The sequence below is a fragment of the Melospiza georgiana genome, chromosome 4, assembly GCF_028018845.1.
Source record: "Melospiza georgiana isolate bMelGeo1 chromosome 4, bMelGeo1.pri, whole genome shotgun sequence".
Lineage (NCBI taxonomy): Eukaryota > Metazoa > Chordata > Aves > Passeriformes > Passerellidae > Melospiza > Melospiza georgiana.
Genome location: NC_080433.1, coordinates 48,356,466 through 48,379,544, shown reverse-complemented (window position 1 = coordinate 48,379,544; position 23,079 = coordinate 48,356,466). Strand labels below are relative to the sequence as shown.

The 23,079-nt window shown below is 43.2% G+C and overlaps 1 protein-coding gene across 2 annotated transcripts in view; it reads left to right on the top strand.

Moving 5' to 3' along the window:
• RASSF3 (Ras association domain family member 3) overlaps positions 1-23,079 on the top strand; it is a 76,012-nt gene that overhangs the window by 12,553 nt on the left and 40,380 nt on the right. The window contains exon 1 of one of the 2 annotated variants that reach the window (XM_058022575.1): positions 10,423-10,577. The exons of the other annotated variant lie outside the window; for it this stretch is intronic. Within the exon in view, the coding sequence (XP_057878558.1) occupies positions 10,449-10,577 (129 nt within the window). The 5' untranslated portion in view covers positions 10,423-10,448. Of the gene's footprint in view, positions 1-10,422; positions 10,578-23,079 lie in introns of those variants that run through there. 2 annotated transcript variants of the gene reach the window in all.

Sequence of the window (23,079 nt, the reverse complement as noted above, 5' to 3'; positions counted from 1 at the left end):
GAGTTTACACTCTTTAAAGCCATAAAAAATCAATCTGCAGCCATGGCATTAGAATTTGGATGTTGCTGTGGTGGGAAAATACCAGAGATGGTACTTCTGTAGGATTGCTGTACAATTTGCTGTGTCCCACAACTGGCAAAGTTTCATATTCAAATCTCTGCACTATAAAACCTCTTTTTAACACATTCCTCCACCATTTATGTCCATACAGATGACAACAGCACTAAAACCTCAGATCCTCCCTCTTCAGATCACAGGAAAGAGTAACCATGCAAACTCAGTAAAATAAGAAAATTAATTTATTTTGTAGAAATAGGGTTTTTTCCCTGGAAAAAAGTTGTAGACACTCATTTTTAGAAAACATTCATTTAGATTAACATTCTAGACAATGTAAACATAAACCATGTAAACATAAGACTGTAAAATTAAAATAATTAAATATTTTTCTTTTAAAGTTAAGTCTGAAAAGTAATGAGCAGTTGCAGCATGGCTCCTGAGCCAGCCATGGTTATTTGTCTCAGTGGGCAAAGGCTTCCATCCTAGGGAGTGACCTCTGGCATCTGGCCAGGTCCCATAAAGCACCTCACGCCCACATTTCTCAGAGCAGGCTGCATCCTACATGCCTGTATGTGTGGATTCCAGGTATGGCATGCATGTTTTATCTGTTCAAAGTGCCTGGAAAATATGGGGGAGGGAGGTGCTGAGTGAGTGACACTGGTTGGGATAGTGTAAGAGAATGGTGAAATGCAGAAAAAGACTGAGGGGCTCCACACTGCCATGATGATGTGATTTCTGTTGCTGACTACCCTTGGAAGAACCTCTGGGGTTTGTTTTGAAGGAAATGTATTGATTTGCTGTAAAGAGGGCTCACAAATGAACTAACATGTGAAATAAGATTTTCAGAACACCAGACCCTGGGGCTGAGCTGGGAAAGGGAATAATTTGGGAGTGTTGGTTCAAGTCCTCTAAATTGTAGGTCATGTACATGTTATATATAAAATACTACCTATAGCAAATAGACAAAAGATATAAATTGCTAGATTTATAGTTTCCTCTGTGACCTGAGTACTGACCCATGCATGACCTCTGCTGCAGGCTAGAGAAGTAATGAGGGTCTTGGTGATGCCCTGCATGAAGGGTTTGCAGGAATATGTTAAGCTTGAGGCAGTCAGTCATGAAAGAGGCATTTCCCACCTTACAAGTACATGCCTTTGAGACCCAAATAGATCCCCTTTGTGTTTATTTTTTATAACATCACGGGGGTTTTGTTAATGAAACAGATGAAAAAAGTAATGTCAGCTTGCCTGCATCAGCCCGGGGCTCAGGCTCTGACCTCCTCGCCCACTGCAGGGCGAGATGTGGCACTCTGTGGGGGCATAAATGGCTTCTTTCCCTTGGGGTGGGAATGGTTCTCCTACTGCATTTAAGTGCATATATTGTTTTTTTTCCCCTCTGGTCACCCCTTTTTCCCCCAAAGTGCTGTCTGATTGATAAAATGTAGGCAGAGGAGAGCAAAAGCCATACTGAGCTAGGATGCCTCTGGCAAGGCTACAGCCCCGTGTGATCTGCAGCTCTGCTGGACTTCTCGTTGATGTAGAGCATCCACTTCCTGCCTTTCTCTTCCCTCCATATGTTAAATCTCCTAAACTGAGGATTTGTGATGCTGTGTGCACATCATTCCATAATTTTGAAAGAAAATTAGAAGCATCATATTTTCCTTTTGTTTTCTCTTTCCTAGTTCTCCAGTATCTTCTCAGCCCTGATACGCATGCTTTCCTTAGCTGCCTTTTCACATAGATTACTTTTTAAATTATGTGGAAACCCAGAGCACCGGGAATATTTCTCTGTCTGCCCCCCAGGGGAGCACTGACTTTGACCCTCATTCATGGAGAAAGTTTCCTAGACTTCAAGACAGACTGGAATCCACAAAAGTTTGAAATGGATTGCAGAGAGCAGTGTAGGTGTATCACTTGGTGAGAAATTTAGGGTTTGGGATTTTTAGTATATTGTGGATGGAAGCAAAATGGAGGGCAGAGGGTGTCATCCTGGGTTTCTTCTTCATGCTTCTTCTTCCTTCTTCTTCATGGGTTTGGGTGGCATTTTGTATTTGGGCAGAAAAGTCTGCATTGTGGGCTCTTAACGAGTTATTGGGTTAAAAGGGAAAATAATCTAGGTGTCAGTTCTTAATTGGATGGTTTAGTCTTAAAAGACCTTGTTACAAGAGATTGTTGGCCATTTTGTGCCTTGCTAATGAAAAGCTGCCAAACTCACAATAGTGAGACTGTTTTACTGATAAGAAACAATAAACACCTGAGTCTGAACTTGAACTACTGTCTCAAGTGCCTTCAATGCAGACCCAGAGAAACCAATGAAATTATTTTAATTTCTAATTTTTCAGTATGTTTTTTCTCTAAATCTTCCTTCAAAATTAGAAATGTACATCTCAGCTTTCCTAAACATGTGCTCTTTTTTTCACACAGAAATCTCCATAGACATTTGTTTTGGAATTTTATGGAATTCTGGTGAGGAAAACTTAGTTCTATTCCAAAATATTGCCTTTTAATTTGGGTTTTACTTTGCTTACTTGCCTATTTCTCACTTCAAACTTTTTCCTCTTCCTGCTCTCCTGTCTCTTCTTCAGACTGCCTTACTTTTTTCTCCCCTTGCAGCAGTGCTTTCTCAGTGAGGGAGGAAGAGCGTGATAGCAAAGACGGCAATCAGAGAGGTCTTGGGTCAGTGAATGGGACACAGACCAAATATCAAAGGAGTTAGTGAGATTAGGCTAAGAAAAAGCTTGATTCAGGTCAGAACTTTCAAAGGTGGTCACACCCTGCTGAAAATGTGCAAAATGTTGATCTTGGGCAGCACTGCAGAAGGACAGAGGCCAAAGCCCAGTCGCCCTGCATTGGCAGCTGGCAGCTCCTCCATGGCCCGCCGGGCTGGCGAGCTGGGGAGGGAGCGGGCAGGCAGGGCAGGCAGGTGGGGCTGCCCTGCTGCAGCCCCCAGCACTTCAGCAGGCTGGGCTGGCTCCACAGGCACAGGGCACTGCACTTCAGGGAGACTTTTTTCAGATTGTTCCAGCTGAGGGGGGACTGGATGGATTAGACAGCCATTTCAGCAAACAAGTTGTCAGATCTGTTGTCCTGTCAAGCAGCACTGTTTTTCTGGGACAGTTGTCTTCACGGTCTGCTGTTGAGATTATTTACTAGGAAGTCCTAAACTTGTGCAGGCAGCTTCTAGGGAATTTCCATGATCTACTGCAGTCAGACTTATTAAGCAGAGCAAAATGTCATCTCATGCACAGTATGACAAGACAATTTCTAGTTCTTTGTCTAGGAAATGACAATTGGGATGTGATTCCCAGACCAGAAGGCCCCTTCCCCCACCAATTCACCAGTTTGAGGACAGATGCTGGGAATCAGATTGCAGCTACAGCACATTAGGGCTCACATTTTCCTGGTATCCACAAAGCATGCTGAGCTTCCACAGTTGTGGTTTCCATACTTAAAACAGAAGGTCCTAGTTAATTTTACTGCCCTGAGTATTTTTATACACTGTTAGCAATTAGGAACTGAATTAAAGTAGGAGAATGTCTGTTTTCTGTACTTTGTTATAGAATATTTCCTTGAGATTATATTCTCTTGTGTAGTAGCTCTACTGGTTACCCTGGAATGGATGCTTGCAGAGAGTTGGATGACAGCACTCCCAAGCCTCTGAGCTTCCTTTATGCCAACGTTTGCTTATACTCATGTCTGACTATTCACATCAATGGGACTGTGTGAGTTGGGATGTTTATTTACCTGGTTCTTGAGCTGGAGCTTCTGAGCTACATCTGGGTCCTGACAGACTTTGTCTGACATTGTTGGGGCTGGCTACAGCATAAGCTAAAAAGGCTATTGCTGCAGGGAATGGATTGCCAGATGGAACATGGCTCTCACCTTTGAATTCCTACTAGTACTGACATATCCCTGATCCAGCCTTGGAAATGAGAGTGAAGGGCAGGGCAATTCTCACTTCAGTACATGTGCACAGCTCTCTCAAGCCCCCTGATTAAACATATTTCAGACATATGAAGTATTTTTTCATAATTTGTATTATAAAATCTACTTTTTTGGATCTTTGACAAGAAAGTACCTGTTTAATAATGCAGTCTATAATCAAAAGGAGAGGAAGAAAGGAAAATTACTAACATGCCTATCTGTTTTGGAGCGCACTTCTGCCTAACCGGGATGCAAAAATACTGATAGGAAAATGCACACCAGTACAGCAAAGGACTGCTTTATCAGCCTTATCAAGGCTGATATGGCAATGGGAGTCTTTCAGTTGGTCCCAGTGGGTTTTGGGGCAGGGCAGGATGTGGGAAGGTGAGTGCTGATACCACATGATGAGGCCGGACTCCATGTCAGTGTCTTCAAACTGCAGAAATAGTCCCTTGGGGAAGGGTGTACTTTTAGCCTTGTCCTGGCCAACACTGAGTCATCTTGCTAAGCAGAATTGATGACATATCTGTTTGAGATAAAAAGGTGTAGAATATTCTGGAAAGCTGTCAGACTCTAACACAAGGATGTTGGTAATTCCAAATCTGTTAGAAAGGTACAATTTTATCTTTATAGTTTTAGGTAGCAACAAGATAAAGAATCCTCCAAACTATGTGCATGTTTGAAATTATGAATAGCTGTATTGATTTCAGTCAAACTGTGGATTTAGGTAGGTGGCCATATATTTGTAGCATCACAAGAAAGGAGACAAGCACAAATCTTCTTGTTCCATTCACTTTCTCTCCCCCTTCAAACTAATGTAGGTCTGACTGGTCTGAGCACAAAGCTTGGGATGGGAAAGGTGAACTGACTCTGATTTCTGTTATCATCTGACCAGTCCAAGTATGGTAGATGAAAAACAGAGATCTGGTGAGGGACAATGTGCACACATATAAGAAAGGGATTACACAGGTTATTCTTCATTTCCAGCTATATCCCATTCTTTCTGAGGATTTTGGATGAAAAGTTGCACCAAAGGAGCTTAAGGTTTGGGCAGAATCAAGAATTTGAAGAGCCAGAAAAGGATTGCTGACAATGCTGTCTGAGGTTGGGACTGCCATAACAAGTACCTGTCCCCAAGGCATTTCTTCACCACAGGATGGGGAGAGGCTGTTTACCTGGCTTCGTTTTCAGTCTGCACTCATGTGCCTGTGTGGCTGGAATGACCTTGTTTGAATTAAAAGTTGCTGGGGTATGAATCAAAGGATAATTGTCACTGCTGCCAGTGGTACTAAACAGACCTGAGCCATTAATTCAAGACAAAGGGGAGAAATTAGTAAATAGAAAGTTTACTGGTTTAAGGAAACTGCAGGCCTGAGTAGATGGTCAGTTTTGGTTGTATTTCAAATTTATTGCTTTCCTTTGATCATTTGAAATTACTACTGTTTTCAGCTGGAATGTAGAAAAAACTAAGCCCACACGATTAATTATTTATTCCAATTTTAAAGGGACAGTCTGTTACAAGCTGTCTTTCTTCCTCTGCAACTTGTTTTTAGGACATGTTTTTTGTTATATGGGCATAATTTAAATAACTAACATAATGGAATAATTATATTTCCCAGTTAAATGTGTTACACAGAAGCCAAATCCAACGTGCTCTTTAGTGGGAACCTCTTTGGATTTCACTCCTAAGCATATCCTAAGATTTAGTCTGTGCCATAGGGACTAATCATCAATAAGACTACTGGGGTCAGGAACAGGGTTTGCAAAGACATATGAAGACAGAAAATGAGAGGGGAGAGAGACTCACAGCACCCCAGAAATGACCAAAAGGGTTCCTGAAACAGCCAGGGGCTAGAGGCATCTGGCAAATTCATAGCAGCTAGAATAAAATACTGCAAGGGTTGTTAATGAGAGTCTTCCTGAAAAGCACTGGTGAAACTGGAGGGATACTAAAGCACACTTAGAGGGTGTAAGAAGTTTAGTCCTTGTGATGACCTTTCCTTCCCTCAGCCCATGTCCTGCTTCCCTTCACTGCTCCCACCCCACAGGTGCTGCCCACAGCTGTGGGGCCACCACAGGTCCTGCTTGCCCGAGTGTCCAAGCACCCTTGCACGATTTCAGCCAGGGGAGACTGAAAAGGCAAGATAGAAAAGGAGGAATTCTAGTCTTGAGATCTCCACATTACTTTTTAAATTATAATAGAAATGTAGTCTTAAATGCCACAGGACCCTCCAACCCAGGCCATACCTTGCTTTTTCCTTTCCTGCTCCTTTGACCCAATGCCTTTTGATGTGGTCTGGCACAAGCCTGGAGAGAAGACCAAGGCTTGTGTGCAGCAGTGACCAGCTTGGTCCCGAGCCTTAAAGCAGAATTACTGGCCAAGCCAATGTTTTGCAGCTTTCCCATTTCAATGAGTCCTCCCAGCTTCTCTGTCAGAGGGCTGAGGGGATGTTTTAGAAACATGTAAACATCATGCAGTTGGTAATGGAGTTAATGTAAACTCCATAGGATGTTTTATCAGTTGTCCCTTTGTTTAGTCTGGGAAGCAAAGAATGGGAGGAACAAAAAGAGTCCTCACTTTCCAAAAGTTTTCTCTGAAAAGCCAGCAATGAACTGTTCTACCTCTGTTTCTTTTGTTAAGAAACAAATGGGCAGGGTTAAGGATGCAAAATGAGATGTTACTAAAAGCTTTCTAACTCAATAAATAACTTACACAGTGGAAAGGATGGCCTATAGTGGAGGTGGTACAGCACCATACTGTGTTTTAAGATTGGTTTAGCTAAAGGACTGTTAGGGATGGTGTAAAGTACTTGGTTATTCTTCAGAGCAGGAGATGAATTGACTGAACTAATAACATGTGTAATCCTGTTCAACCATACTTTCCTGAGGTGTTCTGATACTTCAATGGAGAGATATTTTAATACAAATAAAGCAGTAAAGCTCCAGGATTGTGAAGCGATCCACCTCTATGCAAACTGATGTCTGGTTCTAAGGGTTATTTCAGTTAGGGTAGTTCAAAGTCCTAATTCTTGCCCGATTCATAAAGCTATTCACAGCTGTTTTGCCATTTAGGAAGCCAGCTTTCACTTCTCTGGAAGCTATGCTTGATATTTCATTTCTCTCAGCTGACTCTCCAAAACCACAAAGTGCTTTAAAACTGAATTTTATCCTAGAAAGGAACAGTCATTTAAATTATTGTTTTTCCTCCTATAAAACAAATCAGTGTATGTCACACAGGTTATCTTTGTCTGTGATTGCTTTTTATTCATATTTTATTGATGAGATTCTTGCTTTGAAATAGAGTGCCTATTACTATTTTAGGTTGTGTTACTTGAGCCACCACTTTTAACCGGCTACAGTCTAAAAATACTATGAAATTCTATCTAAGTCATCAAGCTTTAATTAAAAAAAGTTCATTCTCTTTTTCTTCATGGGAGCCTTTGTAGCACTACTTGCTACTTGAACATAATGATTCATCTCAAAAAAGCATCTCTCTCTTCTCTTCTTGCAACTGCCTGTATGATCCTATGATAACTGATTGACAGCTTAATTTCTTGTGGGATGGGATTATTTCTCAGAAGGACTGATGGAGAGCCTCATAATGTTCTGTGTTTCAGATCCCATTCCTATGCCATATTCCTTGGCCTTTAAGTTAATTTTTTTACTAAATCATTAATCCATAATTCTCCCTAAGAACAAGTATGCTTTCAGAAAGCTTATTACTATCCTGACACGTAGCTATTTTAATTTTCATTATGAAGTGCTTTTGCATTTTCTTTGTTGACTATTTAAAAGCCTTGTCAGAATAAACCAAAAGTAGTGTAACTGTTGTAGTGTAGATGTTTCAGTGCAGCACCTAACAAAGAGCCTTGAATCAATTTTAGGTAAGATTAAAATCCTAGGTAAGATTAAAAAGTCAATTTGAGAATGTGGAAGAGTACTCATCAGGGGATAGAAACCTTAAAAATATGGGCAGAGAGTAGCCAGGGGACAGTGAAATCCACAAGGGTACCAATTGATCTGTAATATCACCCTTGAAAAATACTTCTTTTTGGGTATGTTACTTTCAAGCACTGAACAAATCAACACTGAAAGGCATCACATCTGTTGGTACCTTGATGTGAATTGTTTGGGTCAGTGCCACGTTTGAAAAAAAATTAAAATCTCTTGTCAAAATTAGTAGTCTTAAAATCTGAGCTACAGTGGAGGATTGAACTCATACTGGAAGATATATCACAGAAAACTTAGACATGTTTTCTTCATTGTTTTTTGTTGCAGCTAGAGAAAATGATAATGTGAATTTGGTGCTACCAGTATAAACGATGCTTTACAGATGAGGTGAATGCCATGCCTTGCTGCTAGGAATATATAAACTTGAGCCCAGGACTTGCAACTGATCTTGCACAGATGAACTTGAGCTCTGTTGCAGGAGCTTATTGTCTCAATGATCCTCTTTGCCAGCCTCAAGTTCCACCCACACACTATCAGGTTTGAGACTGCAGCCAAGCAAACAAGCTATACACACAGTGCCCCTTGTTCCTGGTGAGTCCATCAAGTATGCCAGCAGATAATACATAAAAATACCTTTTAAAAATACCTTTAAAAATACCATAAAAATGCCATTTTTAATCACACCTAAGCCACTTATAATCCTTCACCTTAACTGTGATCATAGACATGGGTGTTTTCCCCGAAAGTTTTGTAAACTGGAGTTGCTGGGTCTTGGACAGGTTCAGAGAGGCATGCCCAGCAGATCTCTGGTGTGACTTCCTCTTGGCATGGGGCTGGGCTCAGCAAGCCAGGTAACACAAACATTGTTTGTCTACAGTGAGAATTTTAATACATTTTAGTCGCATTCAAGTAACTTGGCATTCAACTTAAAGCTATCTTGCAGCTATCTTGCATACCACAGGGCTTTACAGTGCCAACAAGTAGACTCAAGAGCTGACACATCTACATCTATGCTGTTAGACTCAATTATTTGTTTTTAAAAGCTATGATACCTTCTTATCTGCCAGATGCCAAACTCCATATGAAAATCTGGAAGAATCAGAGTTTACGGAAAAGTAAGGATTTAACACCTCCCAACTGACTGACCAGTTTTGGCTCTCAGTGTGAGTGGTTTTGCCAGTTTTGAGGTGACTTTATCAATATATAAGGCATACCCGGTCCAAGAGGAGCACTTACTGGCAGAAACAGACCCATTTTCCTTGGGATAGGAGCAGCCACACACAGCAAATTAGCAGTGTGTGAGGGATCAACGAAATGGGGAGCAGGATGAGGGAAAGGAGATGTTAGCTAATGGTGTCCCAGATTACATCTGTATCTGAGTACTGAGACCACGGAACTGATGTGTCAACGTGCAACATCAAATACGTTCAATCTGAGGCTGTGCTGTTGCAGAAAGGTATCGCCTTGCTGATCCCCCTGTCTCAGGGTTTGCTCCGGCAGCAAGTGGCTGAAGTGACTCACTTCCCCCCATGGGACCAGCGCTGTGGCACAGGGCACAGCAGGAACACCGGGCTAAGGGCGTGCAGGAAAGGCAAATCTGCTCTTACGGGCAGCTGCACAGCTTTAGGAAGCCGTACCTTAAACCCGGTATCCTGTCGGTGACAGTGACCAGCCCCAGATAAATTAAGGGCAGACATGAGACTCTCCGGCAGGTAATTCTGGAGTGATCTGGCCTTCAGGCATTGTCTGTCATTTCCCCCAGTAGTAATGAGTCTGATGTTTCCCCTGTGTCTTATCAGGACTTTCGTGCTTTAAATATGTTTTTCAGTTGTAGATCTGGATATTCTTGCTATCTGCACACATATCTAATCCCTGGTGAGTCTTCACAAGCCTCCCTCTTCGTTACATCCTGGGGCGATGAATTCCATTGACTTAATAGTCCGTGTGCTGCTGATGGTGCGCGGGGCGGCCCCGGCCGGGCACGGCGGCGGCTGCGGAGCTGGAGGCTGTGACTGCTCAGCCGGAATTCATGGATCGCTGGAAGAACTGTAGGGAAAAAGCTCTCCCCAGTACTTTGCCGTCAGTAGTTTTTTACATGACTATGCTTACGGTGCATAGAAGAGTGAAACTGAGTAATTATTAGGGAAAGATTTGGGAACTTCTCACTTCAGCAAGGCCCCTCTCAGCTGCCTCGCTGCTGTAAAGAGCATGGAGGTGCGGAGGCGCCGGCCCGAGGGGGGTCAGGACGCGGCGGGGCGTGGGGCCAGGAAGGAGCCGCCCGCAGCCCTCACCTGCTGCCCGGGCGGGCGGGGGCGGCGCTGCCCGGGAACTCGCGCGGCAGGAAGGGAGCGGAGCGAGGGCGGGAGCGGGGCCGCCGGAGCCGCGGCTCCTCCTCCTCCTCCTCCCCGGACCCCGCGGGCTGGGCGCGGAGCGGCAGCGGCGGGGCCCCATGCGGCGGCCGGGACGGCGCTCTCCGCCGCCCGGCCCCAGCAGCACCAGCAGCCCCCGCCGCCGCCCATGACCTGGACCAGCAGCATGAGCAGCGGGTACAGCAGCCTGGAGGAGGAAGAGTCGGAGGAGTTCTTCTTCACCGCGCGCACCTCCTTCTTCAGGAGGCCGCCGGGCAAGAGCCGCGCCGCCCCACAAGTGAGTGCCGTGCGCCGGGCAGGAGGGGCGGCTGCGCCGCGCGGGGCAGCTGCTGCCGGCCGGGCCGGGCCGGCTCCCTCCGGCCGGGCTGCCTCGGGCTGGGCTCCGCCGGCCGGGCTGCCTCGGGCCGGGCTCCGCCGGCTCGGCCTCCACGTGTCCGCCGCCCCCTCCCCCACGGGGAAGGACCCGCGGAGCCGCCCGGGCGGCGGGACGGAGCGGGGAGGAGGCGGCCGGGAAGGGCTTCCCTCGGCGGGCTTCCAGCGGGGCTCCCGTGCCACCGGGGGTCGCTGGAGGGGCCTGCCGGCGTGCCCCTCTCGGCAGCCGGGCTGAGGGACCCCCACTGCCTGCGGGCAGGGATGTGAGCAGAAATCCCCCTCTGTGCGGTGAGTGACCGCGCTGTCGGCCCCGCTGCCGCCTCTGCCTCCTCGCTCTTTCGGAGCCCGTTCCGACGTGAATGACAGCCTCTTCAGCTGGTTTGTTGGCAGCGAAAGGCCCTCTGAAGTGTTTAAGTGGCTTGGTTTAAGCATTCAGGCTCAGGCAAGTGGGGCTTTGAGGTGAAGAGCTAATTAAATACAAAGCAAAACTCCGAACCAACCCCTTGTGTGGGCAGCGTTGAAATTCAGTGGAGGACCTGTCCGACCCAGAGCAGTCATTAAACCTTACAGGGTACACGTCACACTTCTTTAGCTAAGCAGTCTATCCCCCCTCATTTCTCTCTTTCTGAAGCACAGGATCTCATTGTAGAGATGGCTGGTGTCTTTGGAAACGGTAGGCTAGCGAGCCTGTTTTGTTTATGCTACTTCTTCATCGGCTCCCACCAGCATCAGTGCCTTCTTTCTGTTCAGCGTCTGTTTCTTTCTACAAACTCTTAGTAGTTTTCCCCACTACATTTCAGTGTTGGTATTACTGGTGCTGTGGGAACCTGGTTATAAACTTGCTTTTGAAAGCCTGGACACGTCAGCTGCCCTCTGGTCCACCTGTGGCAGTTGTCAAAAAACATCATTTGTTGCCCACAGCCGTTCCTGTAGGCTGCATTCTGCTGCAGAAAGCCAATCGGTTTCTGTTTCTCTGAGGTTGTGATTTGCTTAAACTGAAACCCTCCAGCTGCCCCTTAGGAAACTCCTGCTCCCGTTTGAGGAAGTGCAAGAGCTCTCTTGAACTTCAATTTCCTTTGCAAAAGTCTGGCAGGGAGCCTGGGCACACCCTCTTCCTACACCTGAGCTTGGGCACTTGGAGCAAATAGGTTGGGACCAGCTATGTACCAGGTCAGGGCTGCTTCTCCAGGGTACTTCTCTTGACACTCTCCTCAGTGTTTGTTTTGTCTCGTGCATTTTGAGTTTCAGCCTCCCACTAACCTCAGGTGTTCTCTGGAAGCTGCTGAGTACTGTGGAGTGTCCCTGAACTTCATCTGGTAACCTATTTGGCCAGCACTGGCTGCCACCTGGCCCTTAGAGGGTTAGAGGGGAGGATCCTGGTGTGACAGTACTGTGGGAATAATACCTATCTGCTGTCTGCCTCAGTGTAGTTACTGTATCATGACATGGGAGAGGGTCCGTGTCTTAATTCAGATCCTAAAAATATACACATCATTCTAATGCTATTGTATGAGTTGTGTTTCTAAATATTAGCTGTATAAGTAGTAAGTTGTGCAAATGCATAATTCCTAAGAGGGACTGGAAAAAAAACCCAAAAAAATCCCTCCCCATAACTAAAACTTTTTATTCTGCTCTAGTATTGCTTTCCAAAAGAATACTGCAGTGGGTGTTGCAAGGTACATATTTAACTATGTATTTACTCGGCTGGAACAAATTCATTTGTATTGCTGACTCTGCAGCATCAGAAATACTCAGCTAGTATTTCTAGTCATAAAGTTACTACCAGTTGCTCTCAGCTGATGATTTATAGAGAGAAGAAAGAAACCCCCTCCAAACAATGCTGAATGCAGATTTCAACAGTCATGTGGCCAGTAAGAGTTTCCCCTTCCAGCAATAACAGTCATAATAAGCCTCTTTGTAGGGATGAGGATGTTACTTTTGGTTTGTATTTGAGGTTTAGTTAAAAAATGCATAATATGTCCCCTTGAGCAAAGAGAAAAGAGTGGAGCTGATAGTTATTGTTTCTGTGTCTTTCCCAACTACACAGATATTAAGTTCTCCAGTGTGTATTTCTCTTCTTGCAGAAGACCTTTAAGTGCTGGCAGTTACATTTATCCTTCAGTCTTAGCTCCCTCTGCCCCCTTTCTTGCAGGGAAAAAATGGTTTAGAGCATTTGGTTTGCAGCTGTGCCTGCAGAAAAACTGAGAAAAACTCAGTACTAGTGTTTAGCCTTGTTATGTATGGATTTCCAAAGAGAAGAAAGAGAAAACAAAATTCACTTGCATAAGTAGTGAGTTTTTGTCTTCATATAATTGGGCAAGGATGGGCTTAAATACATGAAATTCTGCTAATGAGACAGGATTACTGAACTGACTGCAGTTCTGGTGTAAAAACTCTGTGATAGTACCTTTGGTCTTTACTTAGGATCTGTAGAGTGATTAAAGATTTAGGCAACTCTTCCCATTTCTATACCACTTCTAAAAGAAAATTGCAGCATAAAACCTTTGCAGTAGATAATAGGCAGTATGGTGTTCTAGGGTTCAGGCTGAGGGCAGTGGAAATAAAAATGCAGGTTGCCTTTTGCTGTCTTATTGCTCCTGAAAGTTTAGCTTTATTTAAGGTTTCTTATCAGCTGTGTCTCTTGTAAAATTTGAGTGTCAGAGACTAGATTAAATTCAGTGTGGTCCTGTTTCATGTTTGCAGTGAGTCATCATTTAATAAATGAAAAAGGCAGAACTGTAAATATTTTTGTCCTGCCAGTCTGACTACTCAGGTGAGGTAAAGTTATCCATGTAGGTAGGCTTTTGCAAGATCAGACCAGTGCTTCTGTATGATCAAGCCTTTGGAAATGGTCCATTCCCTGTAGAGAAAATACCAAAATAAGATATTTGGCAAACTTTTGAAAACTGACCCCTTTCTCTCCCCGTTTCCTCCCACCCACCCCCATCCTTCAGGAAAATTGAAACCAGTCATGCCTGCTGCTGCAAGCCCCACCATATGCTGGAGGGATGTGCATCTTCCTGTGTATGTTTTCTGCACTTTCCTTCCACATGCCAGTTCCCTGAATTATCCCACTTTGAGCAGGGTTGATGTAAATCCTTGCAATTGTTTCCTTTCCCAGGGGTCTCAGTGGACCAATGCCTTTCAAGCCCTGGAGGTGGCTAGTTCCAAGCCATGCTGAGCTCACGTTTTCTGTCTGGATGACTGCAAAAACCTGAGGACATCCCTGTACTTGGTTCTGCCTGCTCTGTGTTTGAGGGCCCCTTCCACTGTAACTGTAAGGGTTTGAAACATGAGAAGAGGCTGTAGTCAAGCTCTCTCTCTGCCCTTCTGTGTGAGGAATCTGTGAGACAGGACATCACTGTACTTTGGGAAACCTTGCTTTGGGAAGCTGGCAGTGCTATGAAGGTCATGGATCCCAGCTAAAAGAGGGCCATTCCTGCAGGTCCTGTTCAGCATCTGAGTTGTGAATACTGTGCACACAAAATGTGAGAGACTTCTGGTTGATGTCTCATGCAAAATGGCTTGGATATAGGAAGTTTGACACTTGGATGCTGCTTTGTTCTTTGGAGTAAAAACCCAAAATGCTCCTGTGTGCTCTGTTTTTCTACCATTTCATACAGGGCTCTGTAAAAGTTTTTGCAAGAAAAATGCAATCTCTTCTGTTGGCAGCTTCCAAAAATGCATGTGTTCCTTCTGCACCCAAGAATGTCCCCGTTGCCTCCCTGTCAACACTGGTCCTTCCCTCTCTGGGGTCTGATTTCTCCCTCTCTTCCCCTTACTGGTCTGGGTCTTCACGGCTTCCAGACCCGCTAAGTTCCTTCCCCTGCACCCTCACCCAGTGCACTCTGCCATGACATTGGCTTTGTGGCTGTCTGTTCTGCATGTCAGTGGGATTTGCAGCTGTGGTAATGGTGGTGGGAAAGGAAATTAATAGAAAAGCTGGAAATGGAAAGCAGATAGGTAAGAGCAGAGGAGGTGTAAAGGGCAAGAGCAAAAGGCAGAGGGTGACAGTCTCATCCCTAGCTAGTCCTGACAAGGTAATCAGCTAGCTCTCATTTCACTGTTGGAGAAGAAGGTTCGAAGGGAAAGATGTAGCAATTTTTTATTTTTTTTTAGTGGGTGAGCTGGTGAAAATGGGAGGAAGTAGGACAAACTTCTGGGCACAAATACCTTTTTTTAGGTTTCTTCCATGTGAATTTGCTCAGTAAGTTGAGGCATGTAATTGAGAGGAAGAGAGATCATTAAAAAAACCCATTTGAGTTGGGAACAAAAGTTTCTAGTAGTAAAATGCAATTTGTGGCTGCTCAAGCCTGGTTAGGACATCTCTGTGTTACCAGTGTCCATTATTAATGTTTTACATTGTTTGGCCATTGCGACTCTTCCTGGGTTTCCTTTTAGTAACATTCCCTAGGGAAAATGGCTCTCCTGACTACCAGAAAAAATGAGGTTTCTAATTATAGGCTCGCTTTGGAGCCAAAAAGTTTAAGTTTGTGTTTGACATGTAGTCGTGAAACTTGTTTTAAAAAAGGCAACTAAAAATATCCAGTAATATTTTGTTCTTTTTTTTTTTAATTCATTTGGCAGTCAGCGAATATTATGGGATAAACATTGTCGCAACAGAAATACTTGAAAGTTAAGGGCTGAAGGAATGAGTAGGGTAGGGATTGTGTCTATTTTAAGCCCACATCACTGTGATGATAAACTAGCAGTCCTTATTGTGTGTTTTTGCCTCACTCTTCTCTCAGAGGATTTGATGTGGTGTGTCAGTAACTTGGAGGGGCTTGATGGCCATTTTGTGGTGAACTCTGAGTCCCCTGCTGGTGTCTGACAGCCTCTGGAAGTGAGATGAGGTTTGTGCTCTGTGCAGAGGATGCTGATTGCTATATGCTGGTTTATCACCACAGATGGTTCTTGAAATCATCGGTTTACATTTTGAGGACTTAACTATATGAAATAGTAACTCCTAGCACATACAATAATTTTAGAAACAGATTTAGGAGAGGTGGATTAACATACTGTCCTAGTCAGAGTTCAAGTCACTAAAACATGATGGGTGCTGTTAGATTCAGCAATTTAAGGGTCATGAGTGCAGCACCAGCAGCAGGTAGTATTCAGACTAGATGAGTAACTCTTAACCTTTCCACTGTTTTCTTAAGTCTATTGTATTAATACTATATTAAGTGCATCTCAGGCAGTTACTTATCTATAAACTTTGGGAGCACAAACGTTGTTAACTTTTTTATTGACATTTATTTAAATACCACCAGAGAAACACTGATTATTTATTTTTCCTTTTGTTGGAGAAAAAAAGGCTTTGATTCCCTTATCAGAGTCTTAGGGTATAGTAGCTAGGCTTTACATTAGTTAGATGAAGAGCATTTAGTTAGTGTGGGTATTTTGTGAACTCAGTGATGTAATTGAGTTGGGATAATTGTGAAGGTTTAGGTGCAAAGCAGAAGGGCAGAGTTGTGGAGTTTTGCTGAAGTCAGAAAGTATTGGGCACCTATAACTTTATGGTCCAAAATGTTTAGACTTAGGCTTCTCCAGACATATGTGAACAGACATGCAGGCACAAGGAGTTTTCTTTTAACTGAAGAGTCTGGTGAATCCAGGAAAGTGCTCTGCAGAGCAGCAGAGCTCAAGGTCATTTTAATACATTGAAGAGATGGAAAAAACCCCAATAAAAAGTTACTTAATGAGAAAATTTGATACCTCCTTTTCATTATCTGTTATTTTAGCTGCAGATCAGTGTGTAAGAATAATATCAGAATGACCATTTTGGAAGAGGATATCGCTGATTTACATCTAGCTACAGCAATAGCAAAATTATGAAGAAAAACTGAAGTAGAAACTGATGATACAGAAGTTTGTCTCTTCTGTAGTCTCTTCAGAAGTTTGTCTCTTCAGTCAGTGGCACCAGTGCTGAATTAACAGTTGCAAACACTGCTGGCTCATGGGTTGGGCACAAAGGGTCAAAGTGAATCATCACAGACTGTCAGCTGGCCTCTCATAGAGTTCTGCAGGGCTCCATCCTCAGCCCAGAGCTTGTCCACGTCTTCATTAATGACTTGGATGCAGGACTAGAAGGAATATGAAATAAATTTGCTAATGACACTAAATTGAGAGGGGCTGTTGAGTCCCTCAAAGGCAGAGAGACATTGATAAATTAGAGAGATGGGCAATCACCAACTGGATGAAGTTTAACAAGGGCAAGTGACATATTCTGCCCCTGGGATGGGGCAACCCTGGATGTATGGACAGACTGGGGAATGAGAGGCTGGAGGGCAGCACTGCAGAAAGGGACCTGGGGGTCCTGGTCAAGGGAAAGTTGAATCTGGGTCAGCAGTGCCCTGGCAGCCAGGAGGGCCAAGAGTGTCCTGGGATGCATCTGGCACAGCATCACCAGCTGGGCAAGGGAGGGGATTGTCCCACTCTGCTCTGCCCTGGGGCAGCCTCACCTTGAGTGCCATAGGTGGTCTTGGGCAATGTAAGGAAGATACTGCCCAAAACTGTGAGGAATGGACACAGTGTAAGGAAGATGTTAAGCTATTGGGGAGTGTCCAAAGGGGGGCAATGAAGGTGTTGAAGGGTCTTGAGGGGAAGCTGTATGAGGAGTGCCTGAGGTCATTTGGCCTGTTCAGCCTGGAGAACAGGAGACTAAGGGGAGAGTTTTTATTGCCTTCTGCAACTTCCTTGTGAGGGGAAATGGAGGGGCAGGTACTGATCTCTCTCCACTCTTGTAACCAGTGACAGAACTCGAGGGTATGGCCTGAAAGTGTGTCAGGGGGAGGCTCATGCTGTGTATCAGTAAAAGGTTCTTCACCCAGAGGGTGATCAGGCCCAGGAACAGGCTCCCCAGGGAACTGGTCACAGCACCAGCCTGACAGAGTTCAAGAAACATTTGGACAATGCTCTCAGGCACATGGTGTGATTCTTGGGGTGTCCTATGTAGGGTCAATATTCTGTGATTCTAAATAAACTGATTAACAGAGTTTTGGATTAAGTGCTCGGTATGTAATGCAGCATTTTGCCTGTGACACTATACTAGTGAGTCCAGACAAGCAATGTGAGTTTCATGAAGAGAGACATGGGAGTGACAGGTCTCTTGTTCAGCTCTCTTCATGGATAGGCAGATAAGGCCAATGTGCAGGCAACCCATTGGGCCAGGCTATTCAGCATATCCTGCACTTCATTCTTAGGTAGAAGTAGTAGAGAAGTAGTAGGGCTCTTACAGATGCATGCTCACATTAAAAAAAAAATAGATGTTAGCTATATATATATATATGTATGCACACACAAAATATTCAGATTTATGTATATAAATCTGCCACACACACATATGGATTTGTGTCTTTTGAGACCAACATTCAGGAAAGGTCTTAAAACCAGCAGTCCCACAGATGGTAGAGGTGTGCCCTGATGGGACTGAAGCTTTTGTGTGGGTTCAGGTGCCTGTGTCCAAGCCTGCACGTTTCTGTAGACAGAAATGAATTGACTTGGGCTGAGTAATTGCCGCTTTCCTGTTGGGTGCTTGCTGTTCTCTGAGGTTGGTGAAGTACTGCAGACAGTTTTGAGGAGAGTGCTTCCTATGCAGACGTGTATTTGGCTATGTTAAGTAGCCACATGTGATTTATGTAGCAATTAAGAATGCTTTCTAGTTACTCATCTGTGCGTGTGCTGGAGAGGAATTTGTGTTCCTGTACGCAGAGGAGTCTCTGCTGTGCTGAAAATAATAGTAAAGGCAGCAGTGGTTCATTGCCTCTGAGGATGTATCAAGCCTTGACCTTGGGTATGTAGGAGTAGTTGGTGTGCGGGCTGCCAGCTTCTCTGTCTCACTCTTTACCCACTCAGTAATTGTGGAAAATGCTGTTTGCAAGTGTGTTTCTTTTATAAATTACATAAAATAATATACTAGGGGCAAATTACAAAGGCAGTTGTCTCTAATCTGTTATAAATATTCCTGTTGTCCATAATTAGAACTGCTTGTATTGTGATCTGTCTCCTCTCTGATCCAAGGTGTGGTCAAGTGCATGGATGCACAGTCCAACCATGCTATAGTTTTCCTCATAGTGCACAGTCCTTGTGTCTTGTGTTTGCAATACACAATCAATACAGCCTCTCTAAAGCCTGATTTGTAATAATAAAAACTGAATATCAAGTTCTCCTCTGACTGAACATGATAGCTTGCCAAATATTTAATTTTATTTCTGCTGAAGCAGGAATCCCACGTTTTGACTTGTCCCCCTTGAAGTAAAATTTGTAATAGAACAAATTTGTTAATGCTTTGCAAGTAGTCTAACACCTTTATTGATGGCTAATAACCTCTGTTGTAGAGGACTTCCTCTCAGTGACTTCTTATGTACGGGTGTGCCTAGGACATCCTAGCCTGTAAACTGGAAAGAGTTTAGTTCAGATGTTTCATGTAGAGCATTATTTTTCTCTTAGAGGGTTCCTCTCTTCTGAAGAATTTGATGCCTCAAGATCAAAGCCTGCTTGTCTTGCTGTTCAGTCCAAAGGGAACTTGATTTGGTGTGTTCACTTAGATACATGAGCTGAGATTGTGGAAGTCTTTTTGTTCAGATCTGCTCATCTAATTGTAAAATATTTTCATAGTTCATATGAGAAGCACCTGGTAAAGCCATATAAACTCCAGCAACTGCAGCACGACCCTTTGTGATTGTGTGCATATTCTTTGGCACTGCCTGAAAGATTAAAAATTTGGTGGTTATGTATTGCATAATGGGAGAATTGGTCTGCATTGTTTCTCCTCATGTTTTAAATGAGTAAGTTCAAGAGTCAGTATTATTGAGATTAGCATAAGAGTCAGTGCAAATTTTTAAAACAGATGCAATCTGAACTACTGTATTACAATTTTTTATTACGTTATTGATGTGTGGAAAGGTTATGTAATGTAGGCATAGACAGGTATCTTATGTTACCATTTATGATAAAATGTGTAAAAAAACCCCAACCCCGTTTTTTTGTGTCTCTGATTAGCTTGCAAGTAGTAGAAAAGTTGATGTGTGGCAAGTGACCCAGGCTGTGCCTAAAATGCACAGCAGGTACACGCTGTAGCCAGCTGCAGGAACTGATCCCCCAGCCTTCCAGACTGGTGACTTGAATGCTCAGCCCCATTTTTGGTACCATGCATGTGTGTTTAACTTTGAAAAGCAGTGGACAGCAAGGGTTTCTGCAGAAGTGCTTCTGGATCTGTCAGGCTAGATTGTTGAGCCTAAGTGTTGAAAACCAAGGAACAGAAATATGAGCAGGAGGAAAGTTCATTTTAATCCTGTCATACATACAGGCTCCCCATTTCCATCACCAGGAGTACTTTGATGCATTTGATTAGACCCATATGATGGCTGTGATATAGCCGGGGTAAATGCTGCCATAAGGGGATGCTCCTGAAAACTGCTAAAATAAATCCCTAACTCTCCATGTGGCATGGACTTGGCAGCTGAAAGCTAGAAATAGGTGTAACTTTTATATCTGACAGTAAAGGACGAGGAGAAGGAAGGAATCTTTGTGTAGTAGTCTTGCTCCATCTCTTGAAGGATAGTATGAACACTTATCAACTGCTGAGAGCAAACTGGAGTAAATTATCCTGCATACATGTGAGGCATGGTAAAAGAGAGGGGATGTTGTTTGAGATGGGGAGTTGATTTGTTACTGTTGTCTTTTAGGAGCTCTGTTGCAAAGAAGGAAGAGAAGGTATTCTATCTACCCTGCTGTAAGTGCAGGCTGAAAAATTACCTGTTAATATTTCTGCACGTAGGATCAATGTCTTATGTCCTGGGGAAAAATACACAGCTAAAGGATAAATTCATGCTTGAGGCAGTTGCTCCATTAGGTACCCACATACAAGTGCTGGCAGGGTAAGAACAGCAGAGTCAGGGGAACATCAGTGGTGCAGGCAATCTGATGCAAGCAGTAACCAGACTCCCCTGTAATCTGTGCAAGAGAAATCTGCTTTATTAAGGGGAACTTGATCTTTCATTAAAGAAATATTCTGGTCATCATAGTCACAGCTTTCATGGAGCTTAACTTAGCACAGTGTTACTTTTCTACTGCACTGTCTACATAAATTTGTAATTCTAAAGTGTGACTTTCTGTATTTAGAAATTTATCCAAATCTTTGGGTTAATTTTGGTGTGAAATCTATTATTAGGGAGAGTTTGCAGTTTTTGCATACGTTAGCAGGTCAGTTTAAGATGAATTGGGAATATTTAACTGGACATTAAGGGGCGCTTTACTTGTTGAATTTATGAAATGCCCTTTTCACCTTCCAAGAATATAGGATACAGGTTGTTAACTAATGCCAGGAGCCTTAATCAATTCTTTCTATAATGAAAATAATTTAGCTGCTTTTAGGGAGCTAAATTATTTAGAGTAAGGGGATCTCAGGATCTAAGTAAATGTTTTCACAGTAGCAGGTTAAGATAGTCTTATGGAGTGGGGCTATTGTAGAGTTCAAAGACTGAAATCTCTTTTGTTGTATTTGATAATATAATTTAGTTTATTAGTTAGGTAATATATTTTAGTTATTTTAGAAGTGACTCTTAAAGTACTGAATTACTTTTAATTACCTTTTGGTCACTTTAGTGGTAAGAGACTATATATATAGTCTCTTAATATAAAGTTGAATTAATTTATATGACTAGTTCCCTTTCTTTGAGCTCTATGACTATGTCAAAAATTGCTCCTGAACAATTTCCTACACTCCCCCTGCTCCCCCTTATTTTTTCTTCAAGGTCTTAGCCAAGCAAGAGCTTGTTTTATTCTTTGAGTGCTAATTACTTTCCCTTCACCTTTTAAGCCTGAGACTGACTCACACTGCTGTTGCTTATAACAATTATAACAAGAATTGCTGATAAATCTAAATACTTTCTCTAAACAGTCTCTATATTAACTGCATAGTATTGCTTTGGGGTCTGATTCGGGCTTCATGGGAGCAAGTTTGTTTTCACAGAAATTGAAAAATGGTATTAGTGTTCAGCTGACCATATGATCTATTACTCTGAACTTTTGTTGATCCCTAACTTGCCTAGGAGGTATTTTTACTGCTTTAAAAATGTTAGAAAAATAAAATTCAGCTTAACTAAACCCACCATGTTTTAATTAAAGTATTTTAAAGAAAATGTCTTCTATGAAACTTTTAATTCTGTGCTGTAAATTACAACTTTTTTCTTAAGTGTATATTCAGTAGGACTGTATTGTCAAAGAGTATAATAATTGGGAGAATGTTCTTATTGCTCACTCAGACCTGTGAGCAACAGGACTTCATTAAGAAGATTGTGGGTTTCTGGCTTTTTGTTGCTCTGGTCAGAATTGTTGTTGTGTAAAATGAAGCAGACAGTTCCTGTGCTTAGTGTGGTGAGGTTTTTATATTCTGGATTAGGCTGGGTGCCAATTAGCCAGCCACTGTCTGCCCTTCACAGTGTAGACAGTTCTTGTACCTTCGACCTGATCACAGCCTGTGCAACATTGTCCCAAGTAAATGCCAAGTATTTAGGCAAGGTGGAGAAGCAGTGATGGTTTATAAATCAGAGTGGCTCTGATTTACAAAGCATCACTGATGCTAGCAGGGCATGTTTTACCAGGGTTTCTCTTTTGGTTTGCTGAACCACAGGGCATTTGTGATTGCCTTAATACAATGATAGGAGGTTTGTTGTAAAATACAGAGGTAATTCCTGATATATACCTTTCTCAAATTCTGAATAAGAATGGAACTGTCTCTAAAACTCTAAAGAAATGTTCAGCTATCAGAAGATCAAATAAGTTGGTTTGAAACATGGCAGGCTGTGTAATGCAAATTTGTTTGACTTCTTAATGATCACCAAGTCATAGTGAGGTTCCTGGGAGTTGAATTCTGTGTTCTGTCACCAGAAAGCTGCTTTGTGTGCACCTGTGCCTGAGATGAACTTGTGAAGGGTGTTTTCAGTTGGCAAAGTTATTGGCAGTGCCCCCTTGGTTTGGCTCACTCCTGTTGGATGTCCTTGGTTTTCCAGTTGCTGTTTTGCTGTCCCCCACTGGCAGCAGTGGGCATGGGAGCTTTTGGGAGGAGTCTTACATCTGCTGAGCTAAATCCTATGGAAGAATGAATTTTTTTCTCTTACTATGCTCCCCTGGAAGGGGTCATCCCACTTGCAAGGAGAGTTTTAGGTGCTCTTAGAATGGACATCTCTGCTTTGATGGTCATAGCAGCTGGGGATTCCAATATCCAAACTGTTGTTCTGTTGTTCCACGTGTTCCTGTGACTGAGGGGTGATAAGATGTGCCTCAATACAGATCTTGGAGGATTTAAATGACTTACAGGTTATTCCAGTAGAACAGAAGTTAGATATTTAGAAATATCTTTCTAAAGATCTTCTGTGTTTGTCCAGTCATAGGCAAGAGTGATTAAT